Source organism: Fonsecaea monophora (genome assembly GCF_001642475.1).
Source record: "Fonsecaea monophora strain CBS 269.37 chromosome Unknown Scaff8, whole genome shotgun sequence".
Taxonomy (NCBI): Eukaryota; Fungi; Ascomycota; class Eurotiomycetes; order Chaetothyriales; family Herpotrichiellaceae; genus Fonsecaea; species Fonsecaea monophora.
The window spans coordinates 45,772-68,106 of NW_019173939.1; the positions used below are offsets into that span (position 1 = coordinate 45,772).

General features: G+C 52.7%; 9 protein-coding genes across 9 annotated transcripts; 3 read left to right on the forward strand and 6 right to left on the reverse strand.

The window, feature by feature from the left end:
* Nucleotides 1–1,767: 1,767 nt before the first annotated feature.
* AYO21_01922 (hypothetical protein) lies at nucleotides 1,768–2,592 on the reverse strand (the record flags this gene model as incomplete). Its single annotated transcript, XM_022651903.1, has 1 exon — nucleotides 1,768–2,592. One exon carries the CDS (start codon nucleotides 2,590–2,592, stop codon nucleotides 1,768–1,770), a length of 825 nt encoding a protein of 274 aa, XP_022515647.1.
* Nucleotides 2,593–3,368: 776 nt separating this feature from the next.
* AYO21_01923 (hypothetical protein) lies at nucleotides 3,369–4,012 on the reverse strand (the record flags this gene model as incomplete). The annotated part of the gene is made up of 2 exons (XM_022651904.1): nucleotides 3,369–3,542; nucleotides 3,608–4,012. 2 exons carry the CDS (start codon nucleotides 4,010–4,012, stop codon nucleotides 3,369–3,371), a joined length of 579 nt encoding a protein of 192 aa, XP_022515648.1.
* Nucleotides 4,013–8,209: 4,197 nt separating this feature from the next.
* On the reverse strand, nucleotides 8,210–9,172 carry AYO21_01924 (hypothetical protein; the record flags this gene model as incomplete). Its single annotated transcript, XM_022651905.1, has 2 exons — nucleotides 8,210–9,085; nucleotides 9,149–9,172. The coding sequence occupies 2 exons, from the start codon at nucleotides 9,170–9,172 to the stop codon at nucleotides 8,210–8,212; spliced, it is 900 nt and encodes a 299-aa protein (XP_022515649.1).
* A 629-nt stretch (nucleotides 9,173–9,801) lies between these two features.
* Nucleotides 9,802–10,380, forward strand: AYO21_01925 (hypothetical protein; the record flags this gene model as incomplete). Its single annotated transcript, XM_022651906.1, has 1 exon — nucleotides 9,802–10,380. One exon carries the CDS (start codon nucleotides 9,802–9,804, stop codon nucleotides 10,378–10,380), a length of 579 nt encoding a protein of 192 aa, XP_022515650.1.
* Nucleotides 10,381–12,081: 1,701 nt separating this feature from the next.
* On the forward strand, nucleotides 12,082–14,859 carry AYO21_01926 (hypothetical protein; the record flags this gene model as incomplete). The annotated part of the gene is made up of 1 exon (XM_022651907.1): nucleotides 12,082–14,859. The coding sequence occupies one exon, from the start codon at nucleotides 12,082–12,084 to the stop codon at nucleotides 14,857–14,859; it is 2,778 nt and encodes a 925-aa protein (XP_022515651.1).
* A 655-nt stretch (nucleotides 14,860–15,514) lies between these two features.
* On the forward strand, nucleotides 15,515–16,680 carry AYO21_01927 (hypothetical protein; the record flags this gene model as incomplete). The annotated part of the gene is made up of 3 exons (XM_022651908.1): nucleotides 15,515–15,568; nucleotides 15,629–15,741; nucleotides 15,822–16,680. The coding sequence occupies 3 exons, from the start codon at nucleotides 15,515–15,517 to the stop codon at nucleotides 16,678–16,680; spliced, it is 1,026 nt and encodes a 341-aa protein (XP_022515652.1).
* Nucleotides 16,681–17,952: 1,272 nt separating this feature from the next.
* On the reverse strand, nucleotides 17,953–18,900 carry AYO21_01928 (hypothetical protein; the record flags this gene model as incomplete). Its single annotated transcript, XM_022651909.1, has 1 exon — nucleotides 17,953–18,900. The coding sequence occupies one exon, from the start codon at nucleotides 18,898–18,900 to the stop codon at nucleotides 17,953–17,955; it is 948 nt and encodes a 315-aa protein (XP_022515653.1).
* Nucleotides 18,901–19,107: 207 nt separating this feature from the next.
* AYO21_01929 (hypothetical protein) lies at nucleotides 19,108–20,682 on the reverse strand (the record flags this gene model as incomplete). Its single annotated transcript, XM_022651910.1, has 1 exon — nucleotides 19,108–20,682. One exon carries the CDS (start codon nucleotides 20,680–20,682, stop codon nucleotides 19,108–19,110), a length of 1,575 nt encoding a protein of 524 aa, XP_022515654.1.
* A 431-nt stretch (nucleotides 20,683–21,113) lies between these two features.
* AYO21_01930 (hypothetical protein) lies at nucleotides 21,114–21,464 on the reverse strand (the record flags this gene model as incomplete). Its single annotated transcript, XM_022651911.1, has 1 exon — nucleotides 21,114–21,464. One exon carries the CDS (start codon nucleotides 21,462–21,464, stop codon nucleotides 21,114–21,116), a length of 351 nt encoding a protein of 116 aa, XP_022515655.1.
* Between the last annotated feature and the right edge of the window lie 871 nt (nucleotides 21,465–22,335).

Here is a 22,335-nt window from a genome sequence, read left to right on the forward strand (position 1 = left end):
AACTCTCTCCTCCCTAGTTCTCACGGTTCTTCAGCTCGCGAACGGTCTAGCTCAGTCCACTCCAGCCTCTCCGCCCCATCTTCAGAGTCCAGACGCCTTGATCGACCTGTACAACCAAAGGCTAAAAAAGAGTGGGAGAAGGGAAGGGAAGAGCCGGAGAGAAAGAAGAGGGGCCAAGGAAGCGCACTGGGCAGTTCATGCACGTACTTGGTACCCTATGCAATTGCAGGTGGAGGTACATATACCTAGTAGGCATGGTATGGGGGTAGCACACGAATACAAATGGACCTACATGTAGGCAGTGACTCGATAATAGTGTTAGGTGTGTATGTGTGTGACAAGGATGGGAAGTATCTTCCTCGTCGAAGGTTTATTTTGCTTGTCGTTGATTACGCCCTCGGCCCCTTATGCCTTCGCGCGGGAGTTATGTTAGTGCATGCCTGTGACCTGTGTACTCGTACTCGTACTCGTGCGAGGCATGTACATCCAAGTATACTGCCAATGTATACTCAATCTAGGTATCTCGTATAGACGGCCTGTCTCTTTGCAAGTACATGTATGTACCTGGGTAGCTTTGTAGGCTTCTCCTCCTCCTTCTCATCCTCCTCCCAACCCCATCTGTCTGCTCCTCCTTGTCGTCGTCGATACTTTCCCTTCAAACCACTCCTCGGGGCCTTGTGGGCATTATGGTGGATGCCTCAGGCACAAGTCTAGACCACAACCCATGTACATAGATACATACAGACATACACATGCATCTTTTCTTGGGGACGTAGTAGTCCGACACTCAACCCTCGACCCCATCATCGTCTTCTTATTTTCTTTGTCCCCTCTCTCTCGCGCTGTCGCTCTTCCAATGTTTCGCCGCCTCACACGCTCCACAACAACCCTTAATTCCCAGTGCTAATTAATCCGTTCGTTACAGAAATTATGAACGGGTCCGACAAAAGGGTCTCCGCAAGGGCACCAAAAAGAAAAACAAACCTTCTACTTTCCCCCTCCACAAAGCTACTCAGCTACTCGTACGAGGTCTTTTGGGGGAGGGAGAAAACCTCGCGCCCCTCGCTACCGAGCCTAGAACTCGCTACCACGGCCCGCGACGGTGATCCCTGCATGCTCGCTTATGCTGGAGCCCGCTGCTCGTCCAACCCTCTACGGAGTATTAAGACAATGGTCGGCTTTAGCTTCATGTGTAGGGTGCTCGTATCGAAAACCGTAATCTGCATGTGATGAGCTATTGATATCATCACCACGGAAAACGAGTTTCGAGCGTCTCGTGAGTTCGGAGCAGCTGTACAAAAGAATTCGTACTCGCGCGATCAAGAATGCTGGAAGCAATCATGACTGGTGGATAGAGTACAACACCGCTAGATGTTGGTGATATTTCATTCTGCGCCGCCAAGTGTCATTCGACACTCGTTCCCTCGCGTTGTGTTTGGGATGGTGTCCACCATCCCCTTGCAGAAATTTCTATTCATTCGCCAGGCATGCCACCACAAATTGACTCCCGTCCAGAGCTCTTGTTCCCCTCAGCAGGTAGTGCAACCCTGATGCATCCCACCAGCGGTACGTACAATGATCAAGGCATGTGGACCAACGAATAGTAGAGATCCGAGTATGCAGCTTACTCCGGTTTCCAACAGAACAAAAGGGTATGTGTAACATTCTCTGTATCTTGACCACCGCCCATAGCACAAAGTCACAAAGGAAAATTTCGTAAAGAAAAGACGTAAAGGTGATCCTGCTGAGGAAGACGAAACAACCCGATTATCCCTCAAATGCCCTCAACGCCATGCCAGAAAGAGTCGCAAACACTTGATTCGTGGCTCGTCCATTCGCCTGAGCTTCCAGGTATCTCTTTGCAAGTTCTCGTTCTGAAGTTAGGTCGCCATTCCCCCCAGATGCCAGCAGCATGACACTGTAGATGACATCTCTGTTCTCCATCCCGTCCAGATATGGTCGGCATTGTCTCACTGCGGCGGCTGACAGACCTGACCCATCCGCTCTCTGAGTTGCAGCCGCCGCTTCGACCAGGTTCCAAAATTCTTCAGATCTCCTACCCAGTTGCTTTTCCAGGGCACTGGTTTTCGGTTCGGGTTCGGCCTCTTCTTGATGGACAAAGTCAGCCATTGTCGCTGTTTGGCTGCTGAATTGTTCACCCGTCAGGATGGCCCCCAGTGCTCGACACCGGCGGGCGAGTCGGTCTGCCTCTTCGCCACTGTCGTGCGCCGGTCGAATGCATAGCTCTAGCAGGGCCCAGGTCACTCTGGCCTCTTGACTGGCGAGTGTCGCATTTTCGGTCGGCGTATCGGCGTGGTTACTAACCAAAGTCAAATACGCCAACATGTTGCCCAATTGAGTCCGATCCATGCAGAGTAGAGGGAACCCTTCCCGTGCAAACCACTTCGACTGGCCAGCCTCCAAGAGCTTGTCGAGGCCAGGAGCAAAGGCAATGTCGTACACTTTCCGAATTGACTCGAGGTTGGGGACGGAATCGGGTGGAATAGGTGGTACACTAGGAATTTTTGTGCCAGCAATTGTACAAATGGACTCAATGGTCCTTGGGGTCGGACGAGAACCGACGTCGGTCATTATTGCACTGTCTTCAGGTTAGTCCCGATGGAGGAGGAATCACCGGCTCAACTCCACTCACTTCGTCCCGGTGGTGGATATGGAGCTAGACCAGGCTGATGCGCTCCGTCCATATGATATGGCTGATTAATGTGAGGCAAGACCTGTTCTGGTGGTCGTGGGAACGGGTATTCTGAGTGATCTCGAGGTGAGTTGGAGACAATGGAGGAATGGTGATTGGACCCCGGGGGGCTAATGGAAGTGTTGGTAAACCTCGGGACCTGATTGTTGACCGAGGAGGATGGTGGAGGATTGTTGCTGATGTTGTTGCTTGGGGCCGACGGCGCAGGGTGCAGAGAATGAGGACCTTGCGGCTGGAAGACCGGGTCGTAGCCTTGACAACTGCGCTTGCTCTTCATGCAATTTCTGCAGTCTGGTCGACCTTCATCGCACTGTCAATAGCATCAAGCTGTTAGCGCCGTGCGAGGAGTAGAGAGAAAGGGGAAAATCAACGGTCGCGGCTGCAGAGGACTAGCAGAGCGCAGGCGGACGCGAGGGAAAGTGCTGCCGTGACCCAAAGGGGACAGGAGAACGGGAAAGCAATCTCGAGACGAAGACAGGCGCTGGGCGATGGAGTCGCTAAGACAGAAAAAATATGTGTGTAGCGCCGTTGAGTTAGGGATGGAGAAGGGAAGGTTTGTGACACGGGCGGAGATGGGCATGGTCGATCACCAAGCCCCCCAGGCCTAAAAAGGGCCGGGCATCCTTTGGGGGGCAGGAGCTCCCTGGATTTGGCCTTAGGCGCTAGCCCAGGTGGAGCCCCCGTGTAAACTTGCCCTCGGCCGGCCATGCCCACCCCCCAAAGGGCCCTTGCCTCTGGCACGGCCTTGCCATGCGCTCGCTGTCAAAAACCCGCCCAACCCATGTGTGTTGACAACGTGGATGACAAGGCTTGATGGCTGGAATGAAGACTGTAAAGAGACGAGGGTAGGGCTGAAGAGGACAGATGATTGCGGAAATAGATCAAAAAACTCACCTTGATGCGCCTCTTTCGGCATGTCAGACATCCTGTCTTGGTCCGTCTCTTCACCTCCTTGGCTTTGTGTCGAGGAGTTGCAACGATCAGATTCGGGTCCGTCGTCGAGGGAAGAGGCATTCGTCCCGGCATTTGCTGGTATGGCGAAGGTATTCCCGGGTAGATTGGCCGTGATTGCATGTACTCGTGAGGCACAGGTGGCGGCGGCACTGGGGCTGGGGCTGGTCGAACAGAATAGGGATACGGCAGCGGTGGCAGAACACGTTGCGGCGCTGGCGGCGGGGGTGGTAGAGGTTGCACAACTTCTGGTTCCGGCCTGTGTGCAACTTGAGTGTGGAAATCGATGCTGCTGATCGGAGGCAGGCTGATCGGAGCCGTCGAAGCTTGCAGAGCCGCCGTGGTCATATTTGAATAGTTCATCAGGTCCGTGGCTCGTCGCCCTTGCACTATTTCCCCCAAGCAGAGCAGGTCAATGCAGCAAAAGTCGCGACGCGAAGCGACGTCGATGAAAAGAGTTGACAAAGTGCAAGATGCTTCGATGTCGTATGCTTTTTTTTTCCAGAGCGGGAAACTTGGATTTGCTTCTCAAATGACCGGTTGGATGATCACCAGCGAAGTTTCCAGTTGATTGGTGATGGAACCCAATCCGTTGATGCTCTTTGCCACGGTCCCGTGAGATTTTGCCTCTTTTCCCAACCGGCCTTTTCTGTCTTTCTTGCAGACGGGGGAGGAGTTCAGAAGTATGTCTCTGCACCGGACAAGCAAAGTAACGCAAGTCAGCAAGCGGGGTGCAAAACCATCAACGAGAAAGCAGCAGAGCAAAAAAACGACAATAAGACAGACAATCCAGGAATGAAGGGGGAATCGAGCGCAAAGCAAAAGGTGGTGAAGAGAGTAAAGATACTAGGAAAACGTATGGAGTTTGCGGTATGGTGTGCCTGCACCATAGTAACATAACATATGACTTGGGATGGAGGAGCGAAGTGGCATGGCACTGGACGGAAGGAGGAACGGCGGTTGACAGGCATGCGAGTTCCACTAACAGGGCTTGACGGGGCAGGGGGTGGAGGGGAGAAGGTCTCGCTGCTGGAGTGCTTGGTCACCCCATTCAGGCCCCGTGAAACGCCCACCAGTCGCCAGTGGCTCAACGCCTTGACCATTTGAGTGTTCGCTCTTTTGCTCCAGGTGTCGCGGACGTCCTAAGTGCCGAAGCGCAGGTGAGCATGAATCAGATTTCGATGGCGAAATTGGAACGAACCTCGCTTGGGATCGCTTCGACACGATCAGCCGCCTTAGACGACAAGCATTCTCTGGGGGGGCGAGGCCAGGTGCAATAACTCGAAAGGCGACCGTGCTCCAAATGCCATACTTGGGGGCCTGTACAAGCACTAGTGGGAGACGTAGGATGTGGACAATGGGATGGAAACAACGGACAGGAAACCACGACTCCATCAAAATGCCCCCGAACGGCCCGGAACCAGGTTAAGGTGTCAATCAACGGTCACCAGGAGTTGGTGAGTGGTGAATGGTGATCCAAACGACTCGAGCAGCAACTGGTGGCAGTGGCACTGGCAGTGGCCGCCCGCTGGCTGGGTCGACTCGTCTGTGGCAGGAGGCACCACTAGAACCCACCAACTGCTGAGCAAAGAGTTTGCAAAACTCCCTGGTACCCAGTCAAGAGGCTTCTCGCTTAGGGCATCTCCCGACGCCAGACGACGTTAGGCCCGAGTCTAAGCACCTTTAGACCGTGCTTCATCCTGGACCGAAGGGAGGGGGGCACCCATCTGGGGGGGCGCCCTTTGCTCCCGGCTTTGCCCACTGCTAGCGCTTCCCGCTCCAGGTCGGTTGCATTAATGTGCATCGGGGCTGCCAGCTATACACGGTAATAATTATTGATCAAGCTGAGAAAGACAAAAGACCAAACATTCCAACGGGGGTTAGTTCCGCCCCTCCCATCCCCCTTTGCGAGGAATAGCGCCCCGAAGCTGTCGAGGCTGGAGAAATACTCGTACACACCTGTACACCGTATCTTGGTCGTGGTGGATACGGTGTAGGATGAAGATTGCTTAAAGTCATTGAACAGGGATGATGGTCCAAATGGAGGCGGCAGCAAAACTGGCAAAACTGGCCCTCGGATTGTCCAGAAACTCGGAACCAAGGCAGCAGGAGCTGAACCAAACAAAAAGGATAGATAACGCACCGTGGAGAGCAGACTTCTTTAACGTCCCACTCACTGTTCAGCTTCGAGTTCTTTGGTTCAATAGACCAATGTTATTGTTGACGCTCCCGGGCTCTCTCCTTCTCTTCTGTGCAATGCAATGTCCCAAAAGAGAACAACCTCCAATGCCCGTGGATGTCACGACGCTGCTGCTTGACCGTTGCCAAGCGACTCTAGAACCCTGCTAGCGGCATTTCGAGAAATGGAGTCGTATCAGTCGAGGCACCAACAATTTTGGAAAAGTCATGCCCGCTCACGCCCACTTCTGTAACCGAGCCCAGTAGTCGACTCGCTGCACTTGCGCTTACATGCAACTCCCTCCTGGACTCTGCCTACTCGAGTATAGCACCACCTACCAGGGTACTCCGTATCCTTCCTTTGAGGCTGTCTCTCAATGTGACCATGTCAGCATCCAAACCCACCCAAAGCAATCCATGTCCACGGCCCTTGCGGCCTCCAGAGCAAAAAAAGAGACTGGTGCTTTTCCTACCTCGTCGACCCCTTCGTGCTCCGCTTCCTGATTCTCTCCCTCTTGTTCCTGTCCTGGTTCGCTCGAAGCGGTACGCCACCGGTCACCATGCAGCTACCAACCCCCGGTGGACTATTGGAGAGGTTGGGGGGCTTGGGGGGAATGATGAGGGGGACAAAAAAGATAGCAAGAAACTCTCAAAGACAGCCCACGGATTGGCGTGTGATATCCCTGGAACCTTGCTGTTTGATCACCATGACCCCCGTCACGCTATCGACTGAAACAAGTGTTCGAAAATCTCCAGACAAACTAGTTGGAAAAAGTAGCCCAGGGAAACTCGTCCTCGACAAAGTCCACGACACGGCCTAAACAGATTCGAGGACAACTCCACCCCGAGTGTCTCTCGTCCACAGGCCTCCAGCGCACAGGGCACTTTTAGCCTTTTTTGACTTTCAAGGTGCCTCTTAGCGAGACAAGTTTGACCTCGCTCCGAGATGTGCCTTGCCTCTTGTTTTGGCAGGCCTCCCCCCTCCCAAGCTCTGGACTTTCCTCGTTGATCATCGCATCCCAGGAACGCTCCTCCAGCTATCATGATCGCCTAGCCACAATGCATGGTTGGCCCGCATTGGATCCGGTACCGCCCAGGTACCATTTGTCAACCGTCGTCTCGAGGGTGGCTTTTGGTGTCACATGAGCCCGTCTTGTCAACACGAAAAGGTGCATGAAATCATACCCTGAGACGGCACTGAAAAAGAAGCCTCGACCCCTGTGAGCCTCGACTGGCTCGTCATAGGTGGTGTCTCTCCTGATAATTGCCTATCTATCCGAGGCCATTCTGCACGAAGACCAAAATTGACAGGTACTGATCCAAGCTGGCAGAGGGCTTCCACCAAAAGGACCTAACCGTCGAGAGTCGAGATCGTGGGAATGACGGACCGAAGTGCGCTGGGGTCGGAAATCGTGCAACGGTGCAGCACAATATTCTCCGAACGAGCCAGATCCCCTTGCGGGACCAAAAGGCGAGCAGCACAAGCAGCATGCAGGTTGTGCAGAGGCGATCGAGAGGCCCCTTGCCTTAGGCCCCTGGGGATGACGACCATAGGTAATGCACCACTCGTGCCCTCGTTCACGGCAGGGTGCATCAAGCACTCCTCGGCATAATCAGGAATAAACGAGGATGACAAGAGGGATAATTCGAGCTGTCCCCGACGTGCAATTGGCCGCTGGTGACATGTCGGTCATGCATGACACCTTTCTCCTAGAAATGGAGGCGGTCAGTGATGATGACGTTTGATTCATCAGAGTCTACGTAAATCTCGCCTAGGGAGTAGGGCTCGGACAACGTCTGGGGGCACGGGGGCCAAAACGGTCATTCAAATGAAGAGCCTATGCTTGCCACTCGGCATGCCCGAGGGACAACTTTGGATGCAGGCGATTTGTGTATTTGGTGTTTTTGCTGCTGATGCTGTACTAGCCATTGCATGAATTACCGTGGTTCTCCTGCTTGGCCCTCGCTCCCGATGAGAAAATGTCGAATCATGCACGCCTGAATGCCTTGCCCTGTCCAACTGTGGGACATAACTTACTGTTCCTTCGCTTGGCGGGACTGGAGGCGCAACACCTTGGAGACGAGGATGATCCTGTCACTGCTGTCATATCACCAGTGTCGTCGCATCTGTGCCACTGTAATCCCACGTGGTTACGCCACTTGGGAATTTCGTGCAACAGCTTGGTCAATTAATTCCAAGGGGCCAATGGTTGTGCAAACTTCTGCATCAGAGTTTGGGCCAAAACCGAACGTAATCAGTCGACAATCAAAGGTTGGCTTGATCATGATCTCGCTTATCTGGACTCCGGTTCGCGTCTGCCGGTCTAGATTCCACCATACCATGGGGAGCCATCATTTTATGGCGTTTCATGATACTTTGGCCTTACGTTTCTTGAACATAGGTATTGGAACCTCCTCTGGGATTTGGTCCATAGACATGGGTGGTTGTGATGAATTTGGCTCTTCCTTCAAACCCGGATCATCTTGCTTTAGTCGGTTGGGGGGCGAAGATTCCATTTGGCTTGAGGTACAATTTCCACCCGGACGGCCATCTTGGTCGAGAACAAGGTTCTTTCCTTGTCGCAAAGAGTCCTTGTCTTCCTTTTTAATTTGCGTGACCGGGCTTGCGGTCCTTTCTTTCTTGACGGAGATCGAACCCGACAAGAGATCTTCGAGATCGGCTTCGTCGTGGCCAGGATATCTCTTGGTGGCAGCACCCCATCCGCGTCGCACGACAGCTTCGCCAGCTTCTTTCTTCTCCTCCTCATCTTCATCTTGACCTTCGTATTTGCGCTTTTTGACACCCTTACTTAGAGGCGCTTCTGATGGTGTCTCGTCAACTATTTGTTGTGACACCACCTGCCAGTCGCCAACCATGGCCATCTCAGAACGGAACTCTTCAGGGACTTTGATCCCCATCTCGGCCAACTGCGCCCATTGTTTCTTCCGATCTGCGGTAGACTGAGGTCCCGTAGGAGGTTTCGATGCAGATTGAGCGTTCTGCTTTGAAGATGGTTGTGAGGGGCTTGATGATCTGTTTATATCGCCACTAGCAACTCCCTTGAGTCTCTCAACTTCTGACTTGGCCCTCTCCTTTTCCCGCTCGCCTCGCTCATGGCTATTCTGAATGTCGCGGAGAAAGCGCTTCAGGTTATTTTGATGTTTGACGGTGCCCTCATGTTGTTTGCGCTCAAATGAGGTATCTTTGACAAAGGTGCTGCAGTGCTTGCACCAATATTTTGGCTGTAGATCAGTCAGCAATGCGCCATATAGATCTTGCAGTGAGCTAGGAGGCGTTAGACTTACTGTCGATTTCCAGTATTCAGACATGATGAATGGGTGTTAAGTGAGGATGAACGATGTCATAGGGGACAGATTTGGGGAATCGCGGGCGAATGGCACAAACTGTGAGCGCTTATCTCGGCCACTATGGACCGAAAATGGCTCGAGAACGATGAAGAAATGATGAGAATTCCGAATGGAAATTGATGATGCGAAAATTGGTTCTGTCTGACACCCAACCTTCCTCGCCTTCACACGAGACTCAACCAAACAAATCTCCAGATTCTGTTTGTCAGACGTCATGCTTTCTCATCACAATGGTTAAGAAGATAATGCACGTGACCAGATTTCTCCGACCCTCCCCGGGCGCTAGAAGAAGAGAACACCCGAGGATTGAACTCCGGTAATCGGTTGGCTATTTTTCACTTTTTTCCTTTTTCCTCCTTTGTGAATCCCCGACGAGCAATATTCACGTCGACAGTTGTTCCTCCCACACTCCTTTTTATAACTCTAGCTTTGCAGGAGCTCAGAGTAAATCTCAGCATTTGGTCAACTTCCTCTCACCAAAAGACTGCGATAAATAGACCACATCCGTTCCCTTGAATTATATCCCCCAGATCTATCGCCCTGCGGCCACTCTCGATCACTCCGCCGACGGCTCGCCCAAGTTTAGCAACATGAAGATCTTCTCGTCTTCCTATACCTTTGACTATTCTTGGGAGGAGGTGAGCACAAACAACTGGCGCAAATACTGCCCTTGGAACGATAAAGCCTCCCATGTTTTGGCGGTCGACACGATCTCTCGCCACATCGATCCTCAGACAGGCATCCTTCGCACCGAACGTCTTATCACATGCCAACAAAACGCGCCGAAATGGATTCTGAGTATCATTGGAGGCGAAACCACGAGCTATGTCTACGAGGTCTCTTACGTGGACCCAGCCTCGAAAAAGGTCACAATGTGCAGCACAAACATGACCTGGTCGAATCTTCTGGAGTGTCGGGAGACCGTGGTCTACCAGCCTTCATCCAATGACACAAAACACAAGACAGAATTCCACCAACAAGCCAAGATTGTGGCATTATGCGGTGGATGGCAAAAAATTCGTTCCAAAATCGAAGAAGCGAGTATTGAGCGATTTCGAGAAAATGCCGCTCGCGGTCGGGAGGGCTTCGAAATGGTCTTGGAAATGTCACGCAAAGTCTTTGGTGAAGAAAGAGAAAGATTACGAGCGGGCTTGCCAGTTACTGTGTGATACGATAATGTGGCAGATCTTTTCTCTCCGTTACCCTCTCTGCTCGGATCGCCACCGATGGCAGGACTTTCACGCCATCACGATTCACGACTTGAATGACCGGCATAGACTGGTCTAGCGCGTTCAACTTTGCTCTTGGTTCTCAATGGGATACACTGGCGTTTGTGGAAAAGTCAAAGAATACATCGTCCTTGAGCGCGGCGTTCGGAAAAGAATATCGCTTTTTGTTTTGAGGATCTGCGGCAGAAACATGCCGATAGGATCCGAAGAAGCGTCTTAGAATTTTGGGAGATACCACGATACATCGACGTCTTTCATTGGGTGGTTCTAGAGATAGACCTTTTTGCTTCAGGGTGTCGAGGACATGGAGATGACGGAAGCGGCGGTTCAAGCTGCGCTGTTTCCTGGAGTCAAGTCACTAGAGGCTATCAAGGAAGTGGCTCGACATCACCCCTGTGCGTCGCATTAGAACATGATGTCTTGTATATATCAGTCGGCTTTGGTCCATATTCTAGATATAGAGGTCAATTCCACACAATCGAGTCCCCTAAAGCCCTAAACAACTGCGCCCACCGCCACACCGAGGTTACACAGATGAGATAGCATCGCTGTGGCCTAGAACGTCTCTAGTAGTATGAATGTCTCGTGGGAGTATGAAGTGTCCGCACTTCCCGTCAACAGCGAAATGAAGGTAGCACTAGATACAGAAGTCGACAGGACTTGATGCGCTAGACAGCCGCCAACATGGGGTCTCGCGAACAATGTCTCCTAGCCTGGCAAACGCAAGTTGCAATTCTACCAACAGCCAGGGACGCTTTTCAAGTACGAGATAATAATGGCCAGGGGACTTTCTCGCGGACCTCTGCACACTGCCGCTAGTGGGACAAGCTCAATCTGATGCTGATCAATCATGGTTGAATCTTGACTCGTGTTTCATGCTGCCCACTGGTTGATGGACGGATGATCTCCATGCGTCCTGGTTCGTCTCGAAGCTCCCAAGCTAGCCATGAGCAAAGCAAAATCGCCTGGTCTGACGCCGAACCCTTTTTGCTCACGACTAGGGAATATCCTCTGTGAGGGCAACGGCCAGCCTCGTTTGATATGGGAATAGTAGTCTGTCTTAAGAGCTGGCGATTTCTGACCCTGCACAGTGCATTTGAGTACCGAGTACAACGAATGCTCTGGAATTGATGGGTGCCTTGCTTCGTCTAGTGAAAACACACCTTTTTGACGGTCAGACAGTAGGTTAATTTTCCGAGCTGGGTCTCCCGTCCTCTACGAGGTACAAACTGCGAATCCACTCCCAAATCCCCTAAACGCGTCCCCCGCCCGCCCCCCAGCGCATGGCTCAACGCTCTCTCGCAGTGCAGCTCAATCACTTGCCACGTCTGCAGCTTCTTGCTCCAATCCCCATCACTCTGCTCGGTACCTCGTGTGGTCAATGAGACTGCGATGCAGCGCTAGATATGGCCTCAACACGTCTTGAAATATGATGTCGAGTTCTCCAACGTGGCTTTTCTGCCAAAATCCCATCCCAAATCTCGCCTGTTCCACGTACCCGTCTTGATTGGCTGTAGTAAGAAGTCTTTCCCCCTGTCCGCCTCCTGGGCTGTTCCTCGACTTGTGCATGCGCAACTGCACCCTCATCTCAAAACAGTATCTGCGTTGGCCTTTCTACCTCGTCCACCTGCGATGTAAGGCATGGACTATGACAACGGTGCTGCGTCTGTCGAGCCTCCTTACGACCACAGCTTGGCCCTTCGACCCGACATCGATTCCTCCCCCTTCGACTCCGCGCAAACACCACCGTTGTCCTACCGGCCTGAACCCCCCCCGGAATCAGTACAAGTCATATCCTCACTCATTGATTCTCTGAGCAAAATATCCGCCTCGTCGTATTCGAGGCAAGAACTTAGCGCGAACGCCGACATACATATCTCAGGAGATCTGCACCGACGTTCCAGTTCCTCAGAACCACCAAATGCGGACGACTTGGACAGGGAACAGCACGACCCTCCTCCCACTGATGATAGTAGTGAGGCAGAGGCCGCCGCGCCACCGGTGGTTAAGTACGCTAGAAGGCCACCGCTATTGTCCAAAAGGTCGAGCAGATCATTCGTCCACTCCCTGAATATGACCTCTCAGAGCGGTCTAGCCACGAGAGAATCTATACAGAGTCTTAAGTCGCGTGCCGAGTCTGATAGCGTTGGGGTACCCAGCATTGAGAGAAGAAACCGTTCCAGCGCCAGCTCAACCTTCTCGTTTGTCAGTGGTTTAAGCGTCCCTCATCGGAAACCAACGTTCGAGTCAATGCGCGAGATGGCTGCCTCAAAGCCTATTCCTCCGCGGCGAGTTTCGTCAGATAGACGCCGGAAGACCGAATCCCTTTATAGCATGGACCACGAAAGGGAGAACAAGTGGCCGACCCGCGCATCATCCATTGATGGGCGTTCAAGTGTGGGAGCACAACTTGAACCTGCCCCTGCTGAGAGTCCTACGATCACTGCTCTGAGATTGAGCAGGGGTGATTTGGGAAGTCATATGATCCCTTCCCGTCGGTCATCCCTAAGGCGCAGCGTCACCGGCGTTTCGGATGTCTCCCCAGACCAACAGAACAGACACTCTTTCTCTACTCGAGATCTGAAAGAGCTCAACATCGATTCCGAACTCATTGAAGGCGACAACTCGACTGTGAGACGTATTCGTGAACTGCAAGAAGCTCGGGAAAAGCGCCAAAAGGAATGGCGAAATGAGGCACGGAAATCGGAGCGAGCCGCGAAGAGACATACCATTGCGACGCCTAAATTGTCGACACAACGCTCAAGCCCTTACCAGACTTCGAGACTCTCTGTTACTGAGGTGGTGGTAGAGTCACCCGAAGTGGAAAGTCCACTCGACCTATCCGCAACCGTCACCGCATCTGATCTGGCCGACATGCCTGCCTTTGCTCCACAACTTCCTAAGGATGAACCATCCCTCCTGCCGCCTGCTGTGGGCGGCGTCATGTCTAGTCCTTCAAGTGCAGCGCCGTCCCGGCGCAATAGTGTCTACCGTGGCTCCATGGCTCAGGGCAAGCGGAGTTCCATTACCCACACGAACAAACAAGAACCTGCTCTCATGGAAATGAAGTCAATAACTGAAGAGGTTGATACTTTTCTTGGTGCGCCTCGTTTTACACAAAAGATTCGACATCCACGCACCGGTCGGACAATTACCTTTTCAGAAGTGGGAGATCCGAATGGATTTGTGGTCTTGTGTTGTGTCGGCATGGGATTGACTCGCTATCTCACCGCATTCTATGACGAGCTTGCTAGGACTTTGCGCCTGAGACTGATCACACCCGATCGGCCTGGCGTGGGCGCAAGCTCACCGTTGCCAGAAGCCCAGTGTACTCCTCTGAATTGGGTTGACGATGTGGCCGTCATATGCAGTTCTCTGGAGATCACGAGGTTCTCGCTTCTGGCGCATTCTGCAGGCGCAATTTACGCTCTTGCGACAGCCTTGAAGATGCCACAATATGTACGAGGGCGTATCCATCTCCTAGCCCCATGGATTCCGCCTTCACAGATGCCCAAAGGGGCAGCAATCGGACCCGACTCGCAGCCGATTGCCAATCTGCCCTTTAGCCACAAAATTCTGAGCGTTCTGCCAGCCCAAATTCTCAAAGTTGCAAACTCAAGGTTTTTGACTGCCACAAGTGCTTCGGTGGATACGAAGCCACTAAAGTCCAAGAAGACCAAGCAGCAACTCGAGAATCTGGACGCAGCGCTCGCCTATCCATTCCAAGATTTGAACGACGACAGTTCATTTGGAGCCACCCTTCCTGACTTTGAGCCCGAGCGACCCCGAACAGGCACAGCTAACCGGGCACGGGCTCTGTCATGCTATCAAGCCAATAATGAAACGTTGGGGATACCGGGACCCCCTCTGTCCAGCCCAAAGCTCGATTCTGGCCGGCAGACGTTTTCGTCCACAAAAACCTCTGCCGCGGCTATTCGACCGATGTCTCCACGCTTGAGCCCCGAAGCACGGCAAGCACTTTATAACCAGACACTTACACATCGCATCTGGACGCTGGCCACGCAGAATGCGAATCCCGCCATTGATCTGCTGGTCTGTCTGGAGCGACGGAGACCTATAGGGTTTCGATATCCCGAGGTGACAAGGTCAGTTGTAATCCATCATGGGGCCAAGGATACGCGGGTTCCGCTGGACAATGTACGTTGGCTGCACGGCGTGATGAAGCGATGTGAATTACGAATCCTGGACGGCGAGGGACATGGCCTCATGGCGAGCGCATCAGCCATGGCCACGGTCCTCGGTGAGATCGCCAGAGAATGGGAAGAGTGGGAAAAGATCGCGCAGGGCAAGGAGAAGAGGAAACGAAGCGATGCGGCGTCTACTTTCTCAAGGGGGAGGTCGTTTCACAGTCGATTTGTGGATGCTTCGTACCGAGAAGCTGCGTCGCGTGACTCCTGACCGAGCCTGAGGCTGGGACTGGATGCGAGATGGGTTTTACAGAGGCTGTACTTGGCCTGACGAACTACACGTGCAAGCATTGATATGAAGCTGGGGTTCACCTGTGCGACCATTCAAAGGAATCAACCTTACACAGCCACGGCTAGGTGTTTACTTGATGGGAATGGGATTGGAAACAGGCAATGATAGCGCTTGGATATACGCAGAGGGTAGCAGAGCAGCTACTAACTAATCTAATATAGACTCACCCGGAGACGGGGAGTGAACGAAGCAAAAATTATACAAAGAGAGAGGCAAAAAGTATACGAGGTCTAGAGTGCAGCGTCTTTTTGAGATGGTTGTCTTCACCCCTGTCCTAGTGCCCTTCTCTTCTCCACACCATGTGCGCCTGTTCCCGGCACTATTCAGATACACCGAGGAAAAGTGTCCCACCTTTCTTCCAACTACTGTACATGTATCTTAACTAAATCTCTTGATCTCTCCCCCCCACCTACTCAAGCTCAAGGACATAATTCGAGTAGAGTCTTGTGTATGAGATATAGAACCACCGATTCGGCAACGTCATTAGACAGTAACGGCACATGTTCAACATCCACTCTTCCCACCGTCCTTCTCTTTTCACTCCGCTTCCCACCGAACTGTTATAGCGCCTGCGATGAGCAAGGCTCCCCCCGATGCCTGGGAGGACGAGTGGTCCTCCACCGCCGATGTACGTGGTGATCTTTTCGTTGAGCGTCATTCCCTCGATTGCTAAAGCATTGGTCGCCAGAAACTGCCAACTCCCCCCACAGAAACGGAGGCCAAAAGAGTCTCGTCGAAGGTGACAAAGGCCCAGCGAAGGGCTCAACAGGCCGAGTTCAACCGGCAGCTGTGGGCCGAAGCGTACGCGCTGCATGAATTCAATCTCTTCCCCCTTTTGTGTCTCTTGTTCTGACTCTCGGGTGTTGTGGCCTGGATCACAGTGAAGGGCCTAGAGAAACCAACTACTTTTTGGAGTCGCGCAATATCGTCCCCCTACGATCCGAGTTCAAACCACCTCCGATCCTCCTCTCGAGAAAAGGGCCCATAATTCAAACGCAATCTCCTCGACCGCCCACTGCCGGTCTCCAAGACCTAAGCCTGAATAGCTCCAAGAACGACTCTGCTGGTCGCGAGTCCTCCGAGGACGAAGAGGAGGTCAAGGCCCGCGAACTCACCCTCGCCGAACGACAGGCCCGCGCCGCCAGGGACCGCGAGGAGAAGCAGCGTAAATACGAGGAACGCAGACAAGAACTGTTCGGGACCTCGAGTGCCAGTACGACACTATCATCTCACCAACAAGGAGCCTATAACAAGTCGGGGACCTCCAGTCCAGGGAGCTCGACCCCGCCCGGCTCAAGATCTGCGACACCAAATCGCGGTCGGGGCAGCAGAGGAGGGCGCCGCGGAGCGGGAGGAGTGGGAGGTGTGGCGGGTAACCACAACATGAACTCTCGAAACCAATCAAGAGGCGGTTCTCAACATCGAGAATTATATGATCCTTCATACGCCTCGAGGCCCGACTCGACATATCCTCAGCAGCGACGAGAGTGGGAGAACGGGGTGGGATCGCTCCACAACCCTACCGGGTTGCCTCCTCTGCAGCACGTCCAGGAACCGATCCGGGCACCGAGAGGGCCCGATGGCAGTGGCCGGGGCGGATTTGGTTTTGCCGTCAGGGTGCCAGCAAACATAGCTGGGCAAGCCGAGACGGCCACGACAGTGCCAGGTTACCAATCTTTAGCAAGAAGGGACCTCACTGCTCCCAGTTCTGACTATGATGCGACGCGGACGACCTCTTGAGCGACCATCCCTCTCCGCTCCCGGGGCGAGGCGAGTCAGAACAGGAAAGGAATACGGACTCCCCAAGTCCCGACCAGCCACGTCCGAAGGGACTTTTAGCAGCGGAAGTTATTCTGCCTTGAAAAGCAAAAAACATAGACCACATCCCCATCACATCGCCTCACACGGGTCTTGTTGCACGCCTCACACACTTCGAAAAACATTGTACCACACATGTGCACACACATTCTTCCCGGAGCCTTAGAAAGGGAGGGGAGGGAGGGATATAACGATAGAAATGCCATTATGAACCGCTTCAAACAGACCACATTCTCTCCCCCCCTTTTCCCTCTCTCTCTCTCTCTCTCTCTCTCTCTCTCTCTCTCTCTCTCTCTCTCTCTCACCCCGAATCTTTGACCTGTGCCCTGAATCGTGCGTGTTCCGCTATAATTACCCTCGCGTGCGAGGAGTGGTCTTCCATCTACCGAGTACAGACAGTACTTGTCTCCTCGGCCACTTTGTATACTGACTTGTAGCAGTGGCATATTACATACCCATGTACCGAGTACTTCGGTACCTACCCTACATACGTACCTTACAGCATATGGATCGAGTATCTACCTACCATGTCAATCACGGTCACGGGTACTACTGTTAGGTAGGTAGGTTGGTAGGTCTCTGGGTATGTAGGTAGGTATTGAGCACGGGGAGGTGTTCAGGGATCTACATATACCGAGTAAACGGGGGAAAGAATGAAGGAATATGCGTTCCAGTGTCACACTGCACTGTGGTTTTTTTAACCCACCACGCGATGAACATATTCAGCATATCTACATATCACTCCCCTTATATGTCTGTATGACAGATACAATACTGGCCAGCAAGCAACATCCCGCCTTGCTCTAAGCTGCGTGCGGTAAAGAGATACGAAGGAGAGGTCCTCAATGCTGTACTCGGTACTCACTTCTCGTTACTCAGCGGTATACTCGGTGGTGTGGGAGATTATGCACTTTGGGAAAAACCCGAGTGGAAGGTTTCTGCCCTCAACTTTCGACCAGGTAAGGTCGCTTGTTCAAACCAGTTGCGCGAGCACTGGAGTGACCGTCAAATCATAGCCCATGTAATGGATATTAACGGCAAGACCTCCAGCCTTTATACGGAGAGAAGTGTTCGATACCACGGTGTCACCAAAGGCCATGTAGCTTGGGTACACCACTCGTTGACCTGTCAATGTCTGTCTGTTGTCACAGACCGCTCCGCCGCAAGTCTCCCTAAGGGCTGTATATCAAGCATTCATGATAGTGTCTGACCAACGCCGTCAGGATTATGGACGGCCTCTTCTTCCGATAAACGTCCCCAGACATCCCCTCCTAAGCCAAACCCCTCTTGCGCAACGACTTTCCTAGCATACTGGATTTCCACAATCGGCTTATGCACATCCTTCGCGCACCATCCGTCTTCGCCCACACCTCTGTATACACCGTGGTATGAATTTTCGTCACTCACGGTCCGCCTGACTCGGTCGTCCGCCTCGATAGCATCGACCCATTGCCTCCAGCGCGTGCCAACCTCCGGTCGCGGAAAGTTGCGGTAGTAGCTCAAGACGCGGGAAAGTCGAATAATCCAGGGAGCAAAAACCACATCGACAAATCCGATTTCGTTGCCCAGGAAGAACGGCCCCGTGGCATGGCTGGCGTTGACCAGCGAAGTGATGTTCTTCTGTAGCGTGGCTACGAGCATGCTATGTTGTGCCGCCGACGCTGCGTTGGTGACTTGGGCGTGTGCGTCTCCGTCAACCTGCATTCCGTCTAAACCCATTGGTTGTTCGCCACTTGGCGATGGTGGCGGGGTAAGTAGCAAGCTGTAAAAACTCGGAAGGATCTTGCGGTTGATATGGTCCGTCCACAGGCGACAGTGTGCTCGCAGTTGCGGGTTACCAAGGGGCAGCAGGGAATGTCCCATAGCCAAGTCCTCGAGGTACTCCAAAACGACACCGCTTTCCCAGACACCCCAGTTTCCATGCCTGATGCACGGGATATTGCCTTCCGGGTTTACCTCCAACATCTCTGGGGGTCTGTAACTGTCGACAGGTGTCGGCATTATCTCGACCATTTGATATGGAACACCTTTAATCTCCAGGGCGATCCAGATGCGTTGAGCGAAGGGGCAGAACGAGTTGGCGAAGAAGGTTATCTTTGTGGGAACAGGCGCGGCGTGGGATCGGGCTGTGAAGAAAGCCATTCCTGAAGCTCGAAATGAAGGAGATGTGGACTCGTTGTTTGTTATCGATGGATTAGAGGGACCTGATGTGGGGAGTTTCTAGCGAAGTTATGATTAGTTGGGTGAAGGAATGGCAGGAGTGAAACATGATCCATATGAATCCCCGTAGAGTATTGTTGTTTATAAACGGCACTGCACGGTGCCAGGAGCACTGGAAAGGCTGGAATGTTACAGGGTGGTGGAAGACACACTTACACTCAACCGTTTCTTCTCCTTTTCCTCCTTCAACATCCATCTTTGAACGCTATTCTTCTTGATCCGGTCACTTTCTTCGAGGGTATGCTTGTGGTCCAGGTCGGCGTTCAGATTGGGATCCAGCACCGACTGGTCGATTTCGTCTTCGACATCGCCATTGACATTGCTGTCACGTCTGTTAGAGTCTTTGACGGCTCCGCCACCCGGGTTGCCTCGGACACGTTGGATCGTGAACCATCGTTTTCCGTCAGCTCCCGGGTGCCCTTGAGGTAGCGGACGGGGAAGTTCAAGCAATCCGAAATTTGGGTCGATGGGGTTGGTAGTGCTGTGAGGAGCACTGCCAACGCCGCTGAGATGACCAACACCACTGAGACCTTGACTGCCATCTTCGAGGACGATCGTCAATTCGTTGTTGTCGACGCCTCCGAAGGTGCTGATTTCATTCGCTATCGTGCCGTTAGCATTGACGCCAGTGTCGATGCCATTCATGTCACTCCCAGTTGTCATACCCATCTTTCTCGCCTCCTCAGCGCTAAAGTACTCTGTGATTTTGATTTTGACATCGCAAAGATCTCGTTCCCGAGCCTGGCGCTTGCGCTTTTTCTTGTTGGGATCATCACTCTTGGGGGTACCGCTTGGACGACCCTTCAGTCGACAGTCCCAGTAGTGACTGACAAATGCCTTGCGTTTGTATTTTTGAGTGGAGCGGTGCGAGTAGACGTTATCGACATGGGGAAAGTAAGTGAGGAACTCTTCTTCAGATAACACCAAGGTCTCGGTGATGTTGAAGAGTTTGTTGCGCCATTCCTCAAGGTTTGGTGGATCGGGCACCAAGGGGAAAGAGTCGCTGAAGGGATTTGCCGCAACAGCAGGGTCTGTTTCTGCATTGTCATTGTTGCCGTTGTTGATATTGAGGGCACCACTGAGGTCGTTGGTCGAGGGGGTAGTTTGGTAATGAGACACCCAGGGATCAGCCTGAACGACGCCATGCGGCGTAGTGTAGACTTGTGACTGCTTCGACAAGGATCGAGTAGGCGTGGGAGTGCCGTTCGGAAATGCAGACGAAGAGTTCCTGAAGACAAAGTCATTCTGCTTCTGGGATTGCGCAGGGTCGGGCTGCCCTTCCAAGTTATCAGACTGTTGACTCATCTGTGTGGCTTGGGCCTGGGGAGTCACGCTCGAAGCATTACTACCGGCGCGAGATGGGGTGGTCGAGGTTGTGTTCTGGGCAGCTCGAGTCTGGACCGACATGCCGGAGCGCGTCTGCTGAGGACTGCGCATGGCCGCATTCGCGCTAGGACTGTTTGTGTTTCTCAAAGTGTTACTTTGTTTCCTAGTCTGGACGTTTGGAGAACTGTTCGCCGCTGGTGGCAGTGGTGGCAGGATTATGGGATAGGATTGGTTGTGAGGGTTGCCGTTGAGGGAATCAGCAGGGGCATACCCAGCTGCGGCGGCGGCATCTTGCGAGGCGCCGTCATGCTCGTTGCTGAAAGCAGGGAATTGTTGTTGGACAGCCGCAGCAAAGGTTTGGAGTGTGTCGGGCTCCATTGCTGAAGAGGGATTGATAGACGTGAGGAGGGTGCGCAGATAGATGATAAAGCGGCGTGGTAAGAAGGGCTGAGGGCTGAGGGCTGAGGAAAATTAAGAGTCAGCTGCCGAGTCAGGTCATTTCACCTTCGCCGTCACAGTGCCGTGCACCTACCGTGTCATTTTAAAGTCACTTAGTCAGCTTGTTACTCCCCCATCTCGTGTCACCGCAATCTTAGGCGGGACCCGGTGGGATATACATATTGAGTCTTCCACTACTTCATAAGGCAATAATGTTGGTACGGTTAGGATCACACTACTCAACGGATGACCCTACCACTGATATTTATTGGGTCTTGTTACAGGCATAGTGATTTTGACCTTCGGTGCTTACTCCTCCAAGGACGAAGGAGCGAACTATGCAACAACCCCCCTTCGCGGCATGTCAACTCTCACCCCATCTTCCTGTCCTTTCTTTTGTCATAAGCTTGTGAGTTCTTGAAAGGAAAGCCCGACGTTCTCTTATCTGCGCCTGTCCTCTTGGACCGCCTGGCCTCCGTGCTCCCAAATATCACACTCCATATTCCCACGCTAGCCATTATTCCGTACCCCAAAGCCCCGAGCACATATGCGGTTTGTTCGTAGTTGACATACCGCATGTAGCAGTAAGTCGTGCTCAGGCTGTGGAACATGGTGGTGATTTGTAGAATCGGCCGGGCGTAGGGGGCCTTGGGATCGTTGTCCTCCAGACTAACCGGTTCACTTATGCTCGATGATAGTGGAATTGTTCCCGTGAAGAACATGGTTATTAGCGCAATTAACACCAGCGCAAAGCCGAGAGATCGACTGAGATATATTTCGACATCTGTGTTGTTCGTGTCCGAGGGTCGTCAGAATGGCTCGTTTCCCTGAGGGATTGCAGATGCCAGCCGTGGGTGTCAACGACTCAGAAAGCACCATCTCACCTGAGGTCTGATGTCCATCTTCCGCCAGCATCATGATTATTAGCTTGGGCATGACAAGCAACGGTACAGCTTGCATTCCAAGCCATACCGCCGTGCCGTATGTGTAAGCATAAAACACCTGGTCAATTATACCTAGGTCAGCCAGCAATATGTGGTGGGTGAACCACAACTAATACCACTTACATCCATCTCCGAGAAAGGAGGTACAGTTAGAGTCAAGAATCGGGCCGATATTGAGTCGCCTCGTGCTTGCTCACTGCCAAAAATGAAAACGGACCTGGACTAACATAAAAAACACGATGTCCTGGGGTGCTGGCGTGGCTGGATTTGGGGCCATATTCCATGACGTCATTCGTCTGTTACAGAGGTTGGTCTACAGTATCCAGGCGTGCCAGGCAGCCAGGGTACCAGGGCATGCTGTATGTACCGTAGCTGGTGTTATATATCACCTGTCATTGGCAGCAAAGCCCAGACCGGCGCAAACAAACCGAAAACGGACACATATTTCTTTCAATCAATTAGATTGTAGCTAACACATGCTAGCAACTGTGACATGAAAAAAGGAGAGTGCTTTGAGAGCACCATCTTCTGTAGACCAATGCAACCCTGCTTGGGCTGGTAAATGTGGTTCATAGCCATGAAAATGCTCGTCTTGCTCCCATCTCCCAGCCAGGATATTTCCTCCCGAATGACCAGCATCTTCGCCTTG